We start from the raw sequence: 20,655 nt of genomic DNA, 5'->3' as shown, positions 1-20,655 counted from the left end.
ACATCACGGTGAATCTGAAGGACTTCAAAAAGAAATCTTATGATCTTAAAGGCAACCACAGGAAGAAAAAGAAGATACCCTACATACAAACACGTGAAAGATGATAGTAGAAATTTTAATAACAATAACACAAATTCAAAGACAATGGAATATGATCTTTAAACATCTAGGAGAAAAATAACTGTCAATCAACTAAAGCCATCAGTCATGAATACAAGCAAAATAAATGCATTTTTTTCAACAAACAAAATCTGAGTTTACTACCACCAGAGTTATCTTAAAGGAACATTTTATAAATAATATATTTATTTGTGTCCGATCTCCTAACACCACCGCACCACCTGGTGACCAGGCTGACCAGGCAATACATAATATATTTATACCAATATATTTTTTGTTTTGGTTGGCTGTATTTTTATTTTTTCATTTTTACTTTCTTCAATAGCAAAGGCTCCTTGATGTTGGTTATGGTATTTCAGTCCCTTTTGTTCTTTCTATTTCATTCTTCTTTTTTCTCTTTTGGTAGGTATTTTTCTATTTGTCTCATCTTTCTCACATAAATTTCTCATATAACAACTAAGATATCCCCTTTGTTTCTTCATATTATATGATTTTATTTTTAATTTTCTTTATTTTTATTATTTCTTTTTCCTTTTCTCTGGGATCCAGGGGGAAGGGGGCATAGGTCACAGGTTTGACTTGGCTAGGGAGAGTCCTGACAGTGGTCTGGCTCAAGGAGGCCATGAGCTCAGGGCCTAGGGTGTCCTTCTAGCCAAGTTGAGAAGCTAGTCCAAGATACAATTCCCTTCCCAGTACCTTCAAAGAAAATGAAATACCTAGGAATATATCTAACAAAAGAAGTAAAGGACCTCTACAAAAAGAATTATGAAACTCTAAGAAAAGAACTAGCAGAAGATATTAACAAATGGAAGAACATACCATGTTCATGGTTGGGAATAATCAACAGTGTTAAAATGTCGCTACCACCCAAAGCAATCTACAGATTCAATTCAATCTCCTTTAAAATACCAACATCATACTTGGAAGAACTGGAAAAAAATAGTTCTTAATTTCATATGGAACCAGGAAAAAACCCTGGATAGCCAAGGCAATTCTTAGTAATAAAAATAAAGCCAGAGGCATCCCTCTACTAGACCTCAAGTTATATTACAAGTCCATGGTGATCAAAATCTCATGGTATTGGCACAAAAATAGAGACACAGACATATGGAACCGAATAGAAAACAAGAGATGACATCAGTCTCTTATAACCTCTGATCTTTGATAAACCAAACAAAAGCATACACTGGGGAAAAGAATCCCTATTCAAAAATGGCGCTGGAACAATTGGATAACCATGTGTAAGAGACTGAAATTGAACCTATACCTTTTACCAGTTACAAAAATTGACTCAAGATGGATAAAAGATTTAAATCTAAGACATGAAATGATAAAAATACTAGAAGAAAGTATGAGAAAAACTCTTAAGGATGTTGGCCTGAGCAAAGATTTTATGAAGAAGACTTCAACAGCAATTGCAACAACAAAAATAAACAAATGAGACTTAAACTGAAAAACTTCTGCATAGCTGATGACAAAACACTAAAGCAAATAGACAACCTTCAGAATGGAAAAAGATACTTGCATGTTATGAATCTGACAAAGACTTGATAAGTGGAATCTACAGAGAACTCAAGTTAATCAACAAAAAAAGAGCAAACAATCCCCCTGAATGGGGCAAGAGACATGAACAGAAACTTCTCTGAGGAAGACAGACAAATGGCTAACAAATATATGAAAATATATGTCCCTAGTCGTCAGAGAAACACAAAGCAAAACCACCCTGAGATATCACCTAACCCCAGTGAGAATAGCCCACATCACAAAGTCACAAAGTTGCAGATACTAGTATGGATGTGGAGAAAGGGGAACACTTTCTCACAGTGGTGGGAATGCAAACTAATATAGCCTCTTTGGAAGAAAGTATAGAGAATCCTCAGAGAACTCAAATTAAACCTCCCATTTGATCCTGCAATCCCATTACTAGGCATCTACCCAAAAGAAAGAAAGTAGTTCTATCATAAAGACATTTGCACTAGATTGTTTATCACAGCTCAGTTTAGAATCACCTAGATGTGGAAACAACCTAAATGCCCATTAACCCAGGAACGGATTGACACACTATGGTCTATATATACGATGGAATACTATTCAGCCATAAAAAGATGGAGACCTTATGGTTAATTGTTTGTGTTAACCTGGATGGAACTGAAACACATTCTTAACTGAAAGACATTCAGTATAGTATCACAAGAATGAAAAACCAAATATCCATGTACTCAATATTAATATAAAGCCAGGAGACAATCTAACACATACCCACATAAGAGAAAAACCCAATTCAATTCAACCTGGGGATGAGTGGGAATGAGGGAGGGGTAGAGAGGAGGAAAGGAGATTGGTGTGCTCCCACTTAATGGGCACAATGTAAGGGTATATTGCACACCTTTGGGGTGCGGGACACAAGTACAAGAGGGACTCTACCTAACAAACACAAATACTGTAACCTAGTTGTTTGTACCCTCACATTAACCTGAAATTAAAAAATGAAATAAAAAATAAAATAAAGTGGGTAAAGGATAAGGCTATTTGCAGGAGAGGCAATCTCAATATCCAAAAAAGAAAAAAAATGACAAGCATTCAATCTTACCAAAAATCTCCATTAAAATGTCAGTGCAACACAATTTCTTAGCTAAAATATTGGCAGAAATAAACAGTCTGACAATATCAAGTTTCAACAAAGATGTGAAATTATAGGAACTCTCAGGTGATATTGATAGAAATGCAATTTGGTATGGCCGCCCTGGGGAAATTTTGGTGATATCTGATAAAGTGAATGACATGTCTAATTCTGCCACCTAGCAGCACTTCTTCCATGTATCTACCACTGCACATAGTTTTCCAAATGCAGGTTGCATCCAATTTCTCATTGGTCAAAACCTCAGTTTAGTGTGTTGAGACCAACATTATTTTTGAGAGCAATATTTTTTAACATGATAGATTATAATAGGATATACTATAATGGATTGAAGTAAGGATAAATACAGTTTCATGAAATGCTTCTTTCTGATATTTATAATGTACTTATGTAAATATGTATGTAGTAACTAGGTTCCAGTGTAAATTTTGCCTATTACTAATTACATAATTTTGTAAATTATGGCCAAAAATATCTGAAAGTAGTATCCCCAGAAAAACTGTTACACATGGACAAAAATAAATGTATGAAAATGTCATTTGTGCCACTTTGTAACAACAAAAACTTAGAAAAATATGGCTATTCATGAATAGAAGAATGAGTAATTATAATCATATAATGGAAGACTAATAATAAAAATTAATGAACTACAACTACAGGTATCAACATGGATAAATCTCAAAGCATAACTTTAATAAAAGTAGAAGATACATATGGTATGATGATAGCATTTACAGAATACTTAAAAGCACACAGAACAATTACTACGTAGTAATTGAGAAATACATATATGGGGGAAAAAACAGACATTCATGAGAATAAACACCACCATATTCAGAATTGTGTTTTCTGCAAAAGGAGGAAATATGATGGGGGAGGGTTATACATGAGGCCTCAACTATACTTGAAAAGTTTTTATTTATTAAGTTGATTGATGCATATACAAATATTGAAAATATCACTTATTATTCTTTTGAGGATGTCTGAAATGTTTCATAAATTTGTTAAAGAGAATGATACCCATAAACTAAAATGGTATTTAGTTTGAAAATGGTATTTAGTTTTATACAAATTCCAAGAAAAGGATTGGTGAATAAACAAACAATAACTTTCTACATCAAAAACAAAGAAGGTATCTATTCAAGATGATGAAATAGAAAACGCATTTGCTTTATCTCCTTCCCAAAATTCAACAGGTGAAGTAATAAAGATACACTAAAATGAGTAAATTCATGGAAATCTTAAAAACAAGAGAATTATTATTAACCGGCCACCATTTTCAGTGAATTCCAGGTAGCTGAAAAGCTGAAGGGCTCTTACTGGAGATAACCCCGAGTGAAAAGAACTGCAGCTCACGACGACAAGTGAGACGCTGCGCTCAAACACAGTTCTTTCTGACCAAATGCCATCTTACTCCATTCCCAGTCAGTATGTAAAAGGAGCAGTCATGGACTATGATTAACTGTGGTGATTCAAATAGGTGTATAATTAAAGATCTGTCTACTCAATAGTTATTTTTGGAACACCAATAAACCCAGCCTACTCCTACTCCTGTCATGAACATAAAGAAGCATGCACAGAGCAGTTGGCTGAAATGTTCAAGTAGAGCCTCAGGAACTGTTCTCTAAATAAGAGTTATTTGTCAAGGAAGGAAGAAGAGTGGATGTTTTATCTATGGAGACGGTTAATAACTTCTACAAAAGAATCAGAGGGTAACAAGAAATGGCAGTTTCCCCTGGTACAAATGAAAATAAAATCCTTCTATCCCAAAAATAAAATCTTTCTTACTTTGGCAACTACAGAATAAACAAGCCTGCCTTTGCCTTTTTCTTTCCATTCAACCTAAAGGGAAGTCTACCAATGTCTGGGATTGAAGAACCTACATGAATCTAGTGATCATTCTAGAGAGAGATTTTATGGTTAAAAAGACCTATTCAACAGCAAAAGACACCCACTTAACATGATCCTTCATTTAAGGACTATGAACGCTTGAGGATTTTGGTAACCATGATTACCAAAATCATGAAAAAAGAAAAAAAAGTAAAAGGAATATATGTGATAATTGATCATGGAGATAAAATAAGATAATGAAAAGAAACCATATCCTCAGATCTTAAAAGTTCATAGAGATAAAATAAAAAGTCCCCTGGATCTTTTAAGAAACAAATGCTTTCAAAAATAAACAGTAAGAATGAGATAAAGTTTCTTATTTATCTTTATATATTTTTTTCTCACAATTTCATATAATATGCATGATACTTATCATTAAGGGTCATTTTTAACTTTTAGAAATTAATACAATTTCCTTTTCTATAAGATGTTTACTGCTACTTAAACTAAAACGGTAATGATTAGACATAATATTCAATGGGAATTCAGTAAGCAATTTCCTGTATATCCATTATGCACTTTCCAAATGAAAGCCAAAAAACACAGGCAGGAATATGGTAGGGCCAAGAGATTTCTGTTCCTGACTGTACCAAAGCTTTTTGGAATCTTACCAGACCCAGTGTCCTAAGAACAGATCAAATCTGAACTGAATAGTTCCTGGAAATTTAGTAACCTAATATGGATGTCTTTGTAAACAAATAGTACAGTTCTAAAATTTATATCCAATCTGGGGAGGGCTTGACATAATTTAAAAGTTCTGGAATAAATATATGTCTTAAGGAAGATTCTGAAATTTTCCTAACCTCCTGGAAGAGCTAAGTATTACCTGGCTCACATTTTCTAGGAGAACTTCAGAATGAAACCAATCTGTATAATGAGGCCTAGATAGAGATAAAGCATCATCTGTTCCCCAACTTTTTCAAGTATACCACTTATAGTACACTTAATTTTTTACTAAGGAACTTAACATCCCAAAAGAGTTAAGAGTTACACTGCCTTTCAAAGTACTTAAATGATACCAGAGAGAACATAATGCAGTTTTTCTATGGCATTTTTAAAAGGGAAACTTATTCAAAGAACAGATAATGTTTTTCTTGCCCCGCATCCTTTCTTGGGCTCTTCACACATGCACAAATATAAAATACCTTTATATTGTAGATAGCAAGCTGCTATTTAGTTGCTGACCTTCACCAAAATCATAAATCTGACCAAGTTTGTCTTGGAGTTCCAGAGTCCTGTTTCTGTAGTTTAGCTACTATAACTAAAACGTTTCTTCCTACTCACAATACCAGTTCTCTATCATGTTTATACCTTTTCTCAGAATCAACAAGCCAAAAATGACCTAGAGCCAAATTAGTCCAACGTCCTCATTTTAGAAAACACTAAACTGAGGCCTGGAGAGTTAAAGTGATCTACTTCTGTCAGCTAATGAGAGGGGAAAGCTGAGACACAGAACTATGCCACTGATGCCCCAAATTATGTTCTTTCCACTGCCTTTTAAAAACTGCAAAGGAAAGATATGTATGTGTGTTTTTACAACCCTCAATCTTTCCTCTCTATGCCTTTTCCCTCTTGATGCAACAATTCCTCAATTTTTCAAGTCACAAATAAGCTTCTTTCTTATTAATTCTATACCCATAACAAAACAGGAAATGATTCACTACTCATTTACACTAGCTGATTTTACTGATAACACTTCTATTTCTAATTTTAAGTTTATTCTTTTAAATGGAAAATACCTAAATACTTCCCAAGTCGATATATTAAGAAGCTTAATAATTATATCCACAATTCAAATTCAGAAAAAGAACTAAGTAACCTTAGATTCTTATTTTGCATAAAGCCATGCTATAACATTTGTTTCATTTTCTTAAAAGAAAGCCAGAAAGTACATATAAATTCCATTTTAATACTCACCACAAAAGTGATTTGATTGTGCCGCAAGTTAAGTTCAGTTAGTGAATCCAGCCCATTGAGATTATCCACATGACTTAAAAAGTTTCTGGCAAGATTTAAAACTCTCAAATCACTCAAATGATTGACATTTTCAATTTTGGTAATCTGTTAAAAAATGGGGGAGAGGAGATTAGCAGGCAAAAATATCGGCATGCATGTTCTAAAAACCCTAATATCAAAATATCCGAAGTTGTTGGATTCAGTGACAAGTTTACAGTTTACAATAGTTTAAAAATCTATTTCTAATTTCCTATGCTATAGATAACATGAAGTCAGATAACTTGTGAAAATATCTAAAAGATCGTATTTTACATTTTGACCATAGTAAACATTTATAGTAAATTTCACCAAATAATCAATGAGTCCATTATCTAGGGCAACTTTAAGAGCATAATACTGTGCCAGCTATGAAGGTTACATATTACCTGCCAAATAAAAATGTACTGTTGAGTCCAAGGCATACACTCAAAATGTTTTGACAAAGCAAGTCTACCCTCTGGGGAAAAAGGCAAGGGAAAGCAATAATACCAAGTTCCCCCTTTAAATTTTATTTATACTGCACGATCCTGAGAGTGGCCAAGAATCCGAACGGGAAGATTCAAGGACCTAGGATCCCCAGTAGAAAGTGAGGATATTCTTTTATTAGTCAGAAATGCTTGAGAGGACAAAGATAATGTTTAGTCAAGGTACAATATGTAGCTACTAACTGTTTAAAACAAGAGGATTTGAATTGTGGAATATGCATATGCTCCTAAGTACTGAACTGCAGACTTGGAGTTGCCTAATAAGGTGGGGGTAAGTAGAACCATATCGCTGAAGACACTATTCTTAGTAAAGCATCACAAGAATGGATAAGCATGAATCCTATGTACTCAATTTTGATATGAGGACAATTAATGACAATTAAGGTTATGGGGGGCGGGGGAAGGAAAAGCAGAGAGAGGAAAGGTGGGATGGGGTGGGGCCTTGGTGTGTGCCACACCTTCTGGGGGCAAGACATGATTGCAAGAGGGACTATACCCAACAAATGCAATCAGTGTAACCTGGCTTATTGTATCCTCAATGAATCCTCAACAATAAAAAAAAAAAAAGAAGTAACAAGAGCTCAGCATGATTTTAAGCTCCACTATTACAATATAGCAAGCAAAGCACAATAGAATGAGTTTCTGCATGACACAGAATAGGAGTCCTGATAGAAGACTTCATCATCCTCTTAATATAATGTACTTAGGTAATAATGAGTCATACATATAACATGCTTCTTCTGAACATTAAGAAATGAATTTCAAAATCACTAGAGAAAAATTGACTCATTTGTACTGTCATCACAGTATATTTGAAAATTTTAATCTAATACTTCAAAGCAGTTGTTAGCTAAAAGACCTTATTTTAGATACATAAGCTATATTCCATGGTTATTTGGATCCTCTCTCATATATTTAAAAACACTATCTAGATTCCATCTAGGTTCCAAAACAGAAACATTTGTTTATTGTAAATTCAATAACATACAAAGGCAACCAATGACCATGTTTAAAATTTGTTCTTCTATTTCTGATCTAACTAATGTAAAATGATATAAAATTATATAAAATTTGAAAAAGAAGAAATAAGGTTACTGTAATAATAAATGACATAACTGTATAATAAGATATAGACTAAAACATTTCAAAACTAGTAAGTGATAGAATTCAAAATGTATGAAACCAATAAAAAGTAAAATAGACACTGCGCCTGTGGTGGGCTGGGGAGGGTACAGCTCTGCTAGTGGCTCCCCTAGGCTATAGCTGATGACTTGAAATCCAGCACTTCCACCATAGAGCACAGCCTCGAGGATCTGGGCACGGGAACTGATGGTGGTGGGGCCCAGCAGGCTGCCATGAAGTGAGAAGACAACAGACCTTAGCTACATTTGCAAGGTCCAAGGAGGGGTGCCAAGACCTTCCTCATGCTGGGGCAATCGGTGCCCACCTTAACGCCTCTTGAGGCGGCTTCCAGCGGCTCTAGAGACCTGCAATCTGGCAGGAGCAGCTGACTCTGACTCCGCCTCCGCCTCCAGGCCTAAGAGCCACCTCCAAGTCGGTCTCCCCTCTCCACCCTCCAGATTCAAGGAGCCCAGCCCTCCTCCACGGACCTGTTAGGTCCTGTTAAGTCACTGTGTCTCGGTCCCCTACCCGGCCTAGTTCCCAGGGCCCCCTTGACAGAATTTGTTGCATCATCCCCGAGCATCCACCTTCCTCCCCAGGCCTCTGCCACCTCCCTCAAGTTTTCAGTGTTGCACCTGGCCCACAAGACCCCACCCCTGAGCTTCCACCACCATAGCAGTGCCAGAAGTCCTGCCCCGCGCTGCGGGACCATGCCAACCTCCAATTGTCAGTTAGCTGAGACCAGGATATAGCAACACACTTGGTGAGGGGAACCCCAAAGGTCAAGTGCGCCGACGCTGTCGTTACTGATACTAGATCGCCATCTAGTGACCACTGCTTACTGACTACACTCGGAATATTTCTACGATTTAGGGTCATCTTAACCTCTAAACTGGAAGATAAAAAAAAGACAACCACTGAGAAGAAATCAGCAAAAGAACACTAGCAACATGAAAAACCAGAACAGATTAACTCCACTGAAGCTATCACAATAGAGCTACAGAAGAAAATTCCAACCACAACGAAATTATTGAAATGACAGATTATGGACAACAAATAAGATGAACACAATTGAAGAGAAAGGTGAAAGCTAGCAAAAAGCAGCTCAGAAAATGTTTCAGGAAATTAACAAAATTAACAAAAACGTCACCAAGGATTTGGACAAAATTAGCAAGAATATAATGGAGCTTAAAGAATTGAAAAAGGTATTCCAAGAGTTTTAGATCACAGCAAGAAGTTTTAGCAACAGCATAAACCAGGGAGAAGAAAGAATCTCAGAGCTTGAAGACAAGGCTCTTGAAATAACCCAGTCATTTAAAGAGGCAGAAAAGAAAAGAATAAAGGCAGAGCAATCTCTTAGAGAGATTTGGGACTATATAAAACATAGGAACATACAAATTATAGGTATCCCCAAGAGAGAAGAAGAGAGTCCTAAAAGCATGGAATCTCTAGTTTAAGAGATGATAGAGGGGGGAGGTTTTGGTTGAGGGAGGGTTATAGGTGGGGCCACATCTACGGTGCATCTTAGAATGGGTACAGGCGATTGCACTAATGTACACAGCTATGATTAAACAATAAAAAAAAGGAAAAAAAAAAAAGAGAGATGATAGAAAATTTCCCAAACATTGCCAGAGACTCAGACATCAATGCTAGATGGTCATCTAACTCCAGGAAGTCTCAACTCAAATATAGCATCACTAGGACACATTGTAATTAACATGGTCAAGGTCAAAATGAAAGAGAAAATTCTACAAGCAACTAGGCTCAAGCAACATCTAATCAACCAATATCAAACTGAAATTGAAGCTATAATAAAAAAAATCATCAAATAAAAAGTCCTAAATCAGATAGTTTCACACGTGAATTCTACCTAACTTTCAAAGCACTTGTACCTATGTTGCAGAAACTATTCCATATTACTGAGAAGGAAATAACCCTCCCCAACTCATTCTACAGAGCAAATATTACCTTGGTGACAAAGCCAGGAAAAGACATAAAAAAAAAAAAAAAAAGAAATCTACAGATCAATATCTCTAACAAATATAGACACAAAGTTCTCAATAAAATCTTAGCAAACATAATTCAGCTGCACATCAAAAAAATAATTCATTATGAACAGGTAGGCTTCAACCCAGACACATGAGGTTGCTTCAACATATGCAAATTTATAAATGTAATTCACCACATAAATAGAAGTAAAAACAAAGACCACATGATCCTCTCCATAGATGCAGAAAAAGCACTGGACAAAATTCAACACCATTGAGGGTATGATGAGCCAGATTATGTCCAACAAACACATTAAAAAATGGTCAACGCCTCTAATTGGGGAAATATAAATCAAAACCACATTAAGATGGCATCTAACCCAAGTAAGAATGGCTCACATCTTGAAGTCCCAAAGCAACAGATGTTGGCATGGTGTAGAGCAAAGGGAACATGAGCAAAGGCAACATTCATACACTGTTGATCAGACTGCAAACTAGTTCAGCCTCTATGGAAAGTAGTATGGAGATTCCTCAAAGAATTTATAGTAGACCCCTACCATTTGATCCTGCAATCCCTCTACCAGGTATCTACCCAAAGGAAAAAAAGATATTTTATGATAAAAACATTTGCACTTGAATGTTCATTGCCAGACAATTTGCAATCTCAAGGATGTGGAAACAATCCAAGTGCCCATCAATACATAAATGGATTAACAAAATATGGTATATATATATTTTGGTAGATATAACAAAAGACATAACAAAATATACGCATTTCATTATTTTATATATATATATGAAATAAAATACTACTCAGACATAAAAAAAAAAAGATAGTGACCTAATATCTTCTGTAGTAACCTGGATGGAATTGGGAGACCATTCTCCCAAGTGAAGTATCGCAAGAATGGAAAACAAACATCACATGCACTCAATACTTAATTAGAACTAGTTGATCAACACCTATGTGCTCATAAGGAAGCAAAACTTAACAAAATTCAAGTAGGGAGGAGGGAAAAAAGGGGATGGGTAAATTCCCACCCAACAGGTACACTGCATAGATACACTGCACACTTTCTGAGTGAAGGGCACACCTGTAACTTTGATTTAAAATATAAAAAGCAAACTGTGTAAGCAAAATGTAATATCCCCATAATATCCTAAAATTTAAAATAACTGAATCACCATTAAAAATGGAAGAAATTAGTAATGTCAGTACAAGCTTGAGAAATCCTCCCAAAATATCAAGGAAGAATAAAAGATAAAATGAGGATATGGAAAACAAACAATACAGAGACAACAAACATACATGAGCAAGAAACAATGTCTAAATATAAAAAAAAAAGTTTTTAATAAAAGTTTTAAATATAAAACTTTCCTGAGGTCAGGAAGCATATAAATAGAGTGAAGGGGCACAAGTGTATGACCTGTATCTCCCTTCTGCTAATAGCTCTGGACAATCCTTTCAGAAAACTATTCTTCCACCTGGTCCTGGCAGGACTTAGAATACCTGTACTTTTGAGTTACCTTCTAGTTTGAAAAGTCGGAAAAGAAACGTTTCTTAATTCTTGCGCATAGGAATGAACCTATAACTTTTTTAAAATCATGAAAGATATTATCTGGCTTTTGGGGTTGCATTCCAAAATAGCCAGAATTGTGTACAACATTTGCTATGGAATAAAGTCAGTCACTCACTGCAGCCACAGGCAAAGTCATAAAAACAGATCAGGTGACAGAAGCTTCAGGCAAAGGGTAATGTAAGGAGAAAGTATAGTTCTTTTTTTTTTTTTTTTTTTTTTTTGAGACAGAGTCTCACTTTGTCACCCTTGGTAGAGTGCCGTGGCATCACAGCTCACAGCAACCTCAAACTCTTGAGCTCAAGCGATTCTCTTGCCTCAGCCTCCCAAGTAGCTGGGACTACAGGTGCTTGCCATAATGCCTGGCTATTTTTTTAGAGACAAGGTCTCACTCTGGCTCAGGCTGGCCACCATGCCTGGCCCTATCTCCTAACGTTTTAGAAATCTAAGGTCATTAAGACTATATTTGGACTTTGAAATACTCCAAATTTTGGCTTATTGGACAAAAATATATTTTGAAACAAGACTCTTGTAGTTATAGAACCTTGAGAGAACCATATGTACTTAAATTGCATTGTACAAATATCTAATCTTAATACACAGAATATCACAAAAGCATGCTAAATTATATAATATATAAACACAGATCAGCTAACCAGAAATAGAGCATTTTTAAGTAATGCCCACATATAATGTATAGATCAAATAATACGATGTTCATTTATCAGGTACTCCAGAAGATCGTGGGTAGTACTCATGAATTCTTAAAGGTATATTATAATTTGAAAAGGGCATAAATGCTTATTTTTTCTCACATATACATTTTAAAATAATTTTGAGAAAAATATTGCTACCATAAAATGTTACACTAATAGTTATAAACAAAATTTAAAATAGTGGACCTAAGATAAAATATCAATTCCTATGCCAGGAAGGCTATGTTAACCGGTATGATGAAAATGTGTCTAACGGTCTATGAAAGTAGTGTATGGTGCCCCATGATCACATTAATGAACACAGCTATGATTTAATAAAAAAAAAATCAATTCCTTATCCTGGTATATAAAGCCCTCCACAATTTGGCCTTTGCCTACCATTCTAGGCTCTTCTTTCTCTGTTCCTCTATATGTGTTCCACCCTCCATGGTAAAAAATACATTGTTTTTAGGCTCACTGCCTTTGCATATAATATTCTCTTATTGTCAATACTCTTTAATTCGTCTTCCCCTTCCACCTTTCTATCTAACTGGATAACTTCCCCTCTACTGGACTGACACTGACCAGTCTGCAGAGCTGGACAATTCCGAGGATACCAATACTCCTCCCACTAAATGTGTATCCACACATTGGGCTGGAAAGAGATTTAGAACCTAGTAGATGTGCTCTGTCTAGATCTATCAAGGGATTTACTAATTATATTAGTCTTTTGCCAAAACTATTGGAAGTAACAGGCATTAGAAAGCTTAATGTGATCATGCTGAGGTTTGTACCTGACCAACTGCAAGCAGCAGTGGCAGATCTTGTTCATAAATAGGCAAGGACTCCTGGATCATCCCAGAACATAGGCTTGTCACTTCAGAAGAGACCTTATCTTTAGCATGAGTATGTAGCTCATGTAGCTATTTATAAATGAAGATTTACATTTTTCAAAGATAAAAATGTAAACAGATAAGCAAAAGGCTATAATAAAAAAAAAGGTGCTCTAACAGAAAAATAAAGAGGGGAACATAACAAACCAGATTTAGAAATTAAAACAGACAAACATAGAGGTAGACAAATTGATTGAACAGAATAGGAGGCACAGATTATACAGTAATCAGGAAGATAGAAATCAAAACCACAAAGTAATACCACTTTACACCAAATCAATCAGCAAAAATTAAGAAGTCTAACAATTCCAAATTTGAAAAGGATGTGAAACAACAGGGCTGACTATGTTTTACTGGCAGGAGTATAAACTTTCCACTATGGAAAACAATTTGGCACTATCCTTTGGAATTAAACACTAAAATAGCCTATAACTTATTGGTTTCCTTCTTAGACATACAGAGTATATTTGGAATATGCAGAAGAGGAGACATATACAAGAAAGTATTTAGAAGTAGTATACATAACGGCAAAAAATAAGCAAACAAACAAATGAACCAAGAAATAATTCAAATATCTCTCAATAAGCTACTGGACAAAAAAGTTTCTGTACAGACTTAACCACAGAACACACAACAGTGAAAATTAAGAAATTCTAGCTACTTAAAATAGATAAATCTCAGTAATGTAACACTGAATCTAAAAAGCAAACACTAGATGTCAACAAATAGTATGATACCTTTTAATTTTAGTTTTTCTAATTAAATCATAAACACATAGATCATGTATACATTAATGCATTTATGGGGTACAATGTGCTGATTTCATATAGAATTAGGGGCGTTTACATCACACCATTTTAAAATGAAAAATAATACTACTGAACAATATTATTTGGACATAATCTATATGTGATAAAACAAACTAAAAAATTCACAAGGGAATGAAAAATGTGAAATCCAGAAGAGTGGCTAACTCTGAGGCAGAAATAATGAGATGGAATAAAGAAGAAACACCTAAGTAGAAGAAAGTAATATTCTAGTTCTTGGACAGCATTAGAAAAATTAACTGAATAGACGAGGGAGCCCAAATTGGTTGGATAATATAATGTATATTATAAAAACAAGTTAATAGTGTAATCTCAGCACTTTGGGAGGCCAGGGTGGGTGGATCACCTGAGCTTACAAGTTCGAGACCACCCTGAACCAGAGCAAGACCCCATCTCTAAAAATAGCTGGGATTGTGGCGGGCACTTGTAGTCCCAGATACTCAGGAGGCTGAGGCAAGAGAATCACTTGAGACCAAGAGTTAGAGGTTGCTGTCAGCTATGCTGTCAGGAAACTGTACTGGGGCAAAAAAACTGAGACTCTGTCTCAAAAATAAATAAGTAAACAAATAAAATAAAGTTAATAAAAAATAAAATTGCAGTAATTCTAAGGATTCTAATGTTTGTAAGTTTTATCTGTCATTTCTTGCTAAGTAGTTACCAAATATTATATCAATAGGCTTAATATCTTAGAAATTCCAAGGGATCACTAAAGTCACTCTTGAAAAATTCAATGCAAGTATTCAATACAAGTATTATGAATTGAAGTAAAATTCAATGCAAGTATTTTTCCTCTCAAAAAAAGGAAGGAATAAAAGGGCTTTACCATACCTGATTTCCATGAAGGTCTAAGACATCTAAGCTTTTTAGGTTTTCCAGATTTGAGATTTTCTTGATTCTGAAAATCAAAATAAGTAGAATAGAAATATGAATGTATCACATCTCTCTGTAAATCAAAGCATGCTAACATGTAAAGGTGCAACTCATTTTAATTTACTCTCTCTATTCAGGTATAATATGTATCTTAAACAATAATATATTTCCCTTTGATTTATTATAATTTTAAAGATGTAATACCACACGGGGAAAGATAACTTAAATAGATAACTTAAATGTTACATCTTTAGAAAAGAGTAATTTCACTTCTAAGAACATTAATTAGGTCAGCATACTTACTCAAGGCTGTTCTCTTCATCTTAAATGCAATCTAAACTCCTTACTTCTGTCTACAAAGCACTAAACTATGTGAGTCGCTATGAAAGTTTTTGAGACAGACTGTGTTACGGACCATTATTTCATTTTCAAAAAACACAGTCAACAGTGTCCTTTCTGATTCACCCGCATAGGTTTCACCTTGCTTGGCTTATTAGTGTTGCTGGAAAAGCTTCGTTTCTATCCATGCATATTTTATGTTTCTTGATTTTTGTATATCTGAAAACCTTTGTAATGATCCACATATCTGGCTGCTGACCTTTCCTTCAGCCTTCTCTCTTACTACAGACTCACTCTTCTCTAGGTACAGGACATTTTTGCTATTATTTCTAACCTGACAGGTTCATTTTCACCTTAGTGTATTTACCTTTGCCGTTCCTTCTGCCTTAATATTCTTCCCCCCCAAACTTCACAAGGTTCATATTTTCACATTATTAAGGTCTCAGCTCACATACCTTAGAGTTGCCTTCAAATAACCCTATCTAAAATAGCTTTTCCTTACTGTCCCCACTACTTCCTCCTTTTTTGTTTTAAACAATTTCCCAGCATTTATCATTGCCCCAAATTATATTATTTTTCTTTATTTTTTTTAAATATTTCTCTTACCAAAGCAAAATTTGAACTTCAATATAGCAAAAACTTTGACTCTATCCCAAGCACTCAGAACAGTGTCTGGTACCAACTAGGCACCCAATTACTTATTCGTTTAATGAATAAATGAACATATTAACTAAATGGATGAGTTTTATGTACAAGGGTATTCATAATAGGATTATTTAGCACAGACACAAATTACACACTGCTAAATGCTTTCTACTGATTTGTCATCTTGTAAAAAGCTAGTACTTTGCTATAAATAAAAACCAGGATTTTATCTCTAGAACACCCCCCTCTTTTATCCCTAAAGGTTAGCCTACACTTTGCCTCCCTTATTCCTATCTTCCATGGCTATTTTATCTGCCCAATTTCCTCCAGATGGACTCTTTTAACAAAACAAAACAAAACGCTTACTTCTTATCGTTCTTCTTTCTATATATTCTACTTTCTCCTATTATGATTATTCAGTAGAAAGATGAGAACAATGGCAAAAAAAAAAAGACAAAAAATAAAGTTCACGCAACCCATCATTATCATCATGTGTCACTGTTTGTTTCTGCTGTCATTGTTTTACTGCCTCAAAGAACCTTTCTAAACCTTTGCAACCTTTCTAAATAATTCCAGAACCTAGGTCATCCATTGAATAATACTTATATAATATATGATATTATATATCATATGATATATATATATATCATAATAAATATACATATGCTGACCACCATTTAAATATAATGCAAACTTAAATTTTGTGAATGTCTGCCTCCTTTGACAGCCATCTTACATCATCTTACACCAATCAAGAATCATATCATCATGAACTGAGTTTACCTAATTTAATTTATAAAAATATTTATCACACACCCACCACGTATCATGACCATGTAGTTGTACTTCTCCTCACTCCCTTATCACAAACATACCCCACTCTCTTAAGACCACAACCTCCTCATCAGTCTCTTCTCACATCATCACACTGACAGAATCTACTCTTGTCCTAGAAAGTACCCTATATCCTGAAAACCCATACTTCACTTCATCTGCACCATTATAATCCTTCTGGACTCATTGGAATTTTTCATTAGCCTTCATTTCAGAGCCAGGCATTTAATACTATCCCACCTACCATTTAAATTTATCAAACAGTTAGCCCAACCTTATGAGAAAATAGACACAACTTTCAACAAAATTATTCTTTTGTTTTCTTTGCTCTTGAAATGTCTAGAATAGCTGTAGAAAATTAAAGTAACTTAATGCTATGGTTTAGGACAGAGTCATGTTTTATGATAGCAATCTGACCTCAAAGCTAGCAGAGAAGCCTTTTGTTCAATTTCTTTATACTCCCAAACTCACATTCCCTAAAATAGTGGTTCTCAAGTTTCTGAGGGCTTGGTTCAACCACTATCAGTTTCTTTTATTTTCCTTTGAACCAGCTTTGTCATCCTGCTGCTTCCCATGTTACTAAATTAATTAAAACATTGGTCTATGATTATTATCTATTTATCTGAGAATTATATTTTTAACATTTTGAAAATTATACATCAGAGATAATGGAGATTATCTCAGCTTAAAGTTCTGTGATCTGGAGAATCAATGTAGACTTTTTTTGTGTTCATCAGAAACTCGGAGTGCCTTTAAAGCATTCCAATCACAGAAACCTTTCTGCAGAGTACGAGTTTTCCCACAGAATTCCACCAGGGCCTCACATACTCACTCCCTTTTTCTTGGGTCTTCAAGTATTCTTTTAGCTTTGACATATATCCACTTTATGACTCTCACTTTAGATTCTGATTGCCCAAGTGAACAGGAAAAAAAAAAAAAGGCAAGTAGCTCAAGCAATTAAACACAAGACCAACCAAATATCTTGCCATCTTGTTCTTATAAACTACCTTTGGCATAAATTCTCTATCCACTCCAAGAATCTGAAATGACCTAAAAACTCGTTCAATTCTAAAGAATTCAGAGATTGATGAAGGTTTCAGCTGACCTAGGGGGCCACTTGTAAGATTAGGTATTGATAAGAGGAATTTGCAGAAACTCAGTGCCTAAATGTAACCCGAAAGAATTTTTTTTTTAAGTTTTTCTACTGAACAGAAACTGAAACTAGAAAAAGACTAGCCTCATCTATCACTTAAGCAACTACTGACCTCCAGGGATATACTACAGCTGTCTCTGCAGGCCACATTATGTCACTGATGCTGGGATACAGACTCTACCACTGGACCTACATAGAGGCTTCGCTTTTCAGGTATCAGAGATAAATACTTAATTGGAAAACTTCAAAGAGCCCAAAAGAAAGGCACAGAGAATCCCAGGATTTGGCAGAGATTTTGTATCCATAATCCTGGTTAATCAGAAGAAAATTCATATAGATTCTATTCATTAATTATGTGCTGTAATTATGACAGCACATTTAGTTTAGAGAGGATGAGACAGGGATATTGAAGGCAGAAACTTCAACAGCAAAGTTGGGTTGGGAGTTCTTTAGTAGCAATGTAAACCTCTCATACAGAATATGAACAGGGGTCTTTCTAACCTTTGAATAGAAATCTATGTTGAGCCTGTCTGAACCTAGAGGTTTATGGTTACACTAGATTCATGGTTACACATGGTTTATGGTTACATATGGTTCCAGGGCCTTGGACTGAATGATGGAGCAGTGCTTTGCAATGCGGAAGGGCCCTTCTGGACTTTACCAGCAAAGGACAGTAAGTCCTCCCAGACAAACATGAAGAAACAGGGTGGAGATGTGCTTCCCTCTTCACAAGCCTTATCAGCCAGGTGTGCCTAATGCTCACCAGTACTGCCTCAGGATAGATTTGTATCTTCAAAGTCTTGCTATAATAAAGTCTACTGGCTGGAGATGACTTGACATTTGTTTTAGGGCTCAGATTTGCATTTTACTGATACTTTATAAACAAACAATTTGGGAGAATGTACAAAGTTATCTTCTGACTCATTTTCTTTTGATTCAAGAACACTAATAGTTCTAGAACTATTTAACAACTATTTTCTTTGTGTAAAAAGTAAAATATGACCAAAACCAAATAAATAAACAAATAAGATGGAGAAGCAGAAAGAGGAAGAAGAGAAAAGATCAGATTGCTTTTACTTCACCAAGATGAGGATATAGTAGAAAGGCGTTAGTTCCCACAGAGTTAGAAGAAGAGAGACCTTAAATAAGATCAAAAGGTCATGGTTCCTACTACAGCTGGCTATTAAAAACAGCCCGACACTTTCCTCCTCTTCCCTCTCTTCCTCTCTTATCTCTGCACACATCTGCTCAAATTTTCCAGCCTCACCTACCCAGAAAAAGAAAAATCACTTTATCATAAGGACATATGTACTAGATTGTTTATCATAGCTCAATTTATAATCACCAAGACCTGAAAACATCCTAAATGCCCATCAATTCAGGAATGGATTAACAAATTGTAGCATATGTATACCATGGAATATTATTCAGCCATAAAAAAAGATGGCGACTTTACATCCTTTGTATTAACCTATAAATGTTGAAATACATTCTTCTTAGTAAAGTATCACAAGAATGGAAAAGCAAATATCCAATGTACTCAATACTAATATAAAACCAGTAGATGATCTAATTCATGCCCACATAAAGAAAAACTCATTTCAATTCAAGTTGGGGGGGAGGGGAACAGTAGAGGGGTTTGGGGTGTTGCCATAGAATGGGCACAATACAGGAGTATATGGCACACCTTCTGGGTGCAGGACATAGCCACAAGAGGGATCTACCTAACAAATTCAAATATTGTGATTTGGTCGTTTGTACCCTCACATTAACCTGGAAAAAGAAATATACCCAGCTTCAGTCATTCCTTTATAGCAATACAAACAGACTAAGACACTCCCCAAATTCCCTCATACAACATGCTTAGTTTGACACTTGACACTAATTGTGAGTGATAAACTACACTATGGGGAACTCTCATAGAAACTATAGAGGACAGGTAAGAGCCTAAAACTCTGAGACATGGTCTTGGAAAAATATATTATCATTGGGTAGTAGGAATAATGATTGCTGGGGCTTAGGATACACCACCTTAAATTACAGCACCTGGACATACTGAGTAATTTGAGCTGTAGGAAACTGAGAAAACCACAAAAGCAGGAAAGTCACTCTATGACCTTCTCCCCTGAAGCCATAACAAAAATTCCCTGACCTATCTCCCCTGAAAGTAAAGTCATAAGACCCTCAATCCAGAGGGATCTGGACCTCTACTCTCCAAAAGGAATGAAGACACAGAGATGCCAAGAAGAATCTGAACAAAAAGGCCTTACTAAGTTCCCCCAGTTTATTACCATTGTATCATACTCCTGTTTACCCAGACTTCTGTACAACTGTTCACTTGTCATCAAATCTAAGCATAAAAATACAGTTTTCCCCATTTCCCTGGGCCTTCATTTCTGAGGGTTCCTGTGTCACCTAAAACTCATATTAAATACATTTGTTATGATTTTCTCTTGTTAATCTGTCTTTTTTATATAAAGACAGCCATGAACCTTGCAATCAAGAGGAAAAGATATTACTTTTTTCTCCCCTACAAGAAGTAATCCAAAATCTATGTTTGGCAAATGAAGGATGGACAGAGTAA

General features: G+C 35.3%; 1 protein-coding gene across 6 annotated transcripts in view; it reads right to left on the bottom strand.

Annotated features, from left to right (window-relative positions):
- The window catches only part of LRRC49 (leucine rich repeat containing 49), a 164,002-nt gene that overhangs the window by 127,724 nt on the left and 15,623 nt on the right, over positions 1-20,655 (bottom strand). For all 6 annotated transcript variants that reach the window (XM_053594799.1, XM_053594800.1, XM_053594802.1 and 3 more), the window contains 2 exons: positions 15,059-15,125; positions 6,566-6,709 (listed from right to left, as the gene is read on the bottom strand). In XM_053594799.1, coding sequence (XP_053450774.1) covers positions 6,566-6,709; positions 15,059-15,125 — 211 coding nt within the window. The remainder of the gene's footprint in view (positions 1-6,565; positions 6,710-15,058; positions 15,126-20,655) is intronic.

This window comes from Nycticebus coucang, chromosome 6 (assembly GCF_027406575.1).
Source record: "Nycticebus coucang isolate mNycCou1 chromosome 6, mNycCou1.pri, whole genome shotgun sequence".
NCBI lineage: Eukaryota > Metazoa > Chordata > Mammalia > Primates > Lorisidae > Nycticebus > Nycticebus coucang.
The sequence above is the reverse complement of the archived record's forward strand: the minus strand, read 5'-3'. Positions and strand labels throughout refer to the sequence as shown.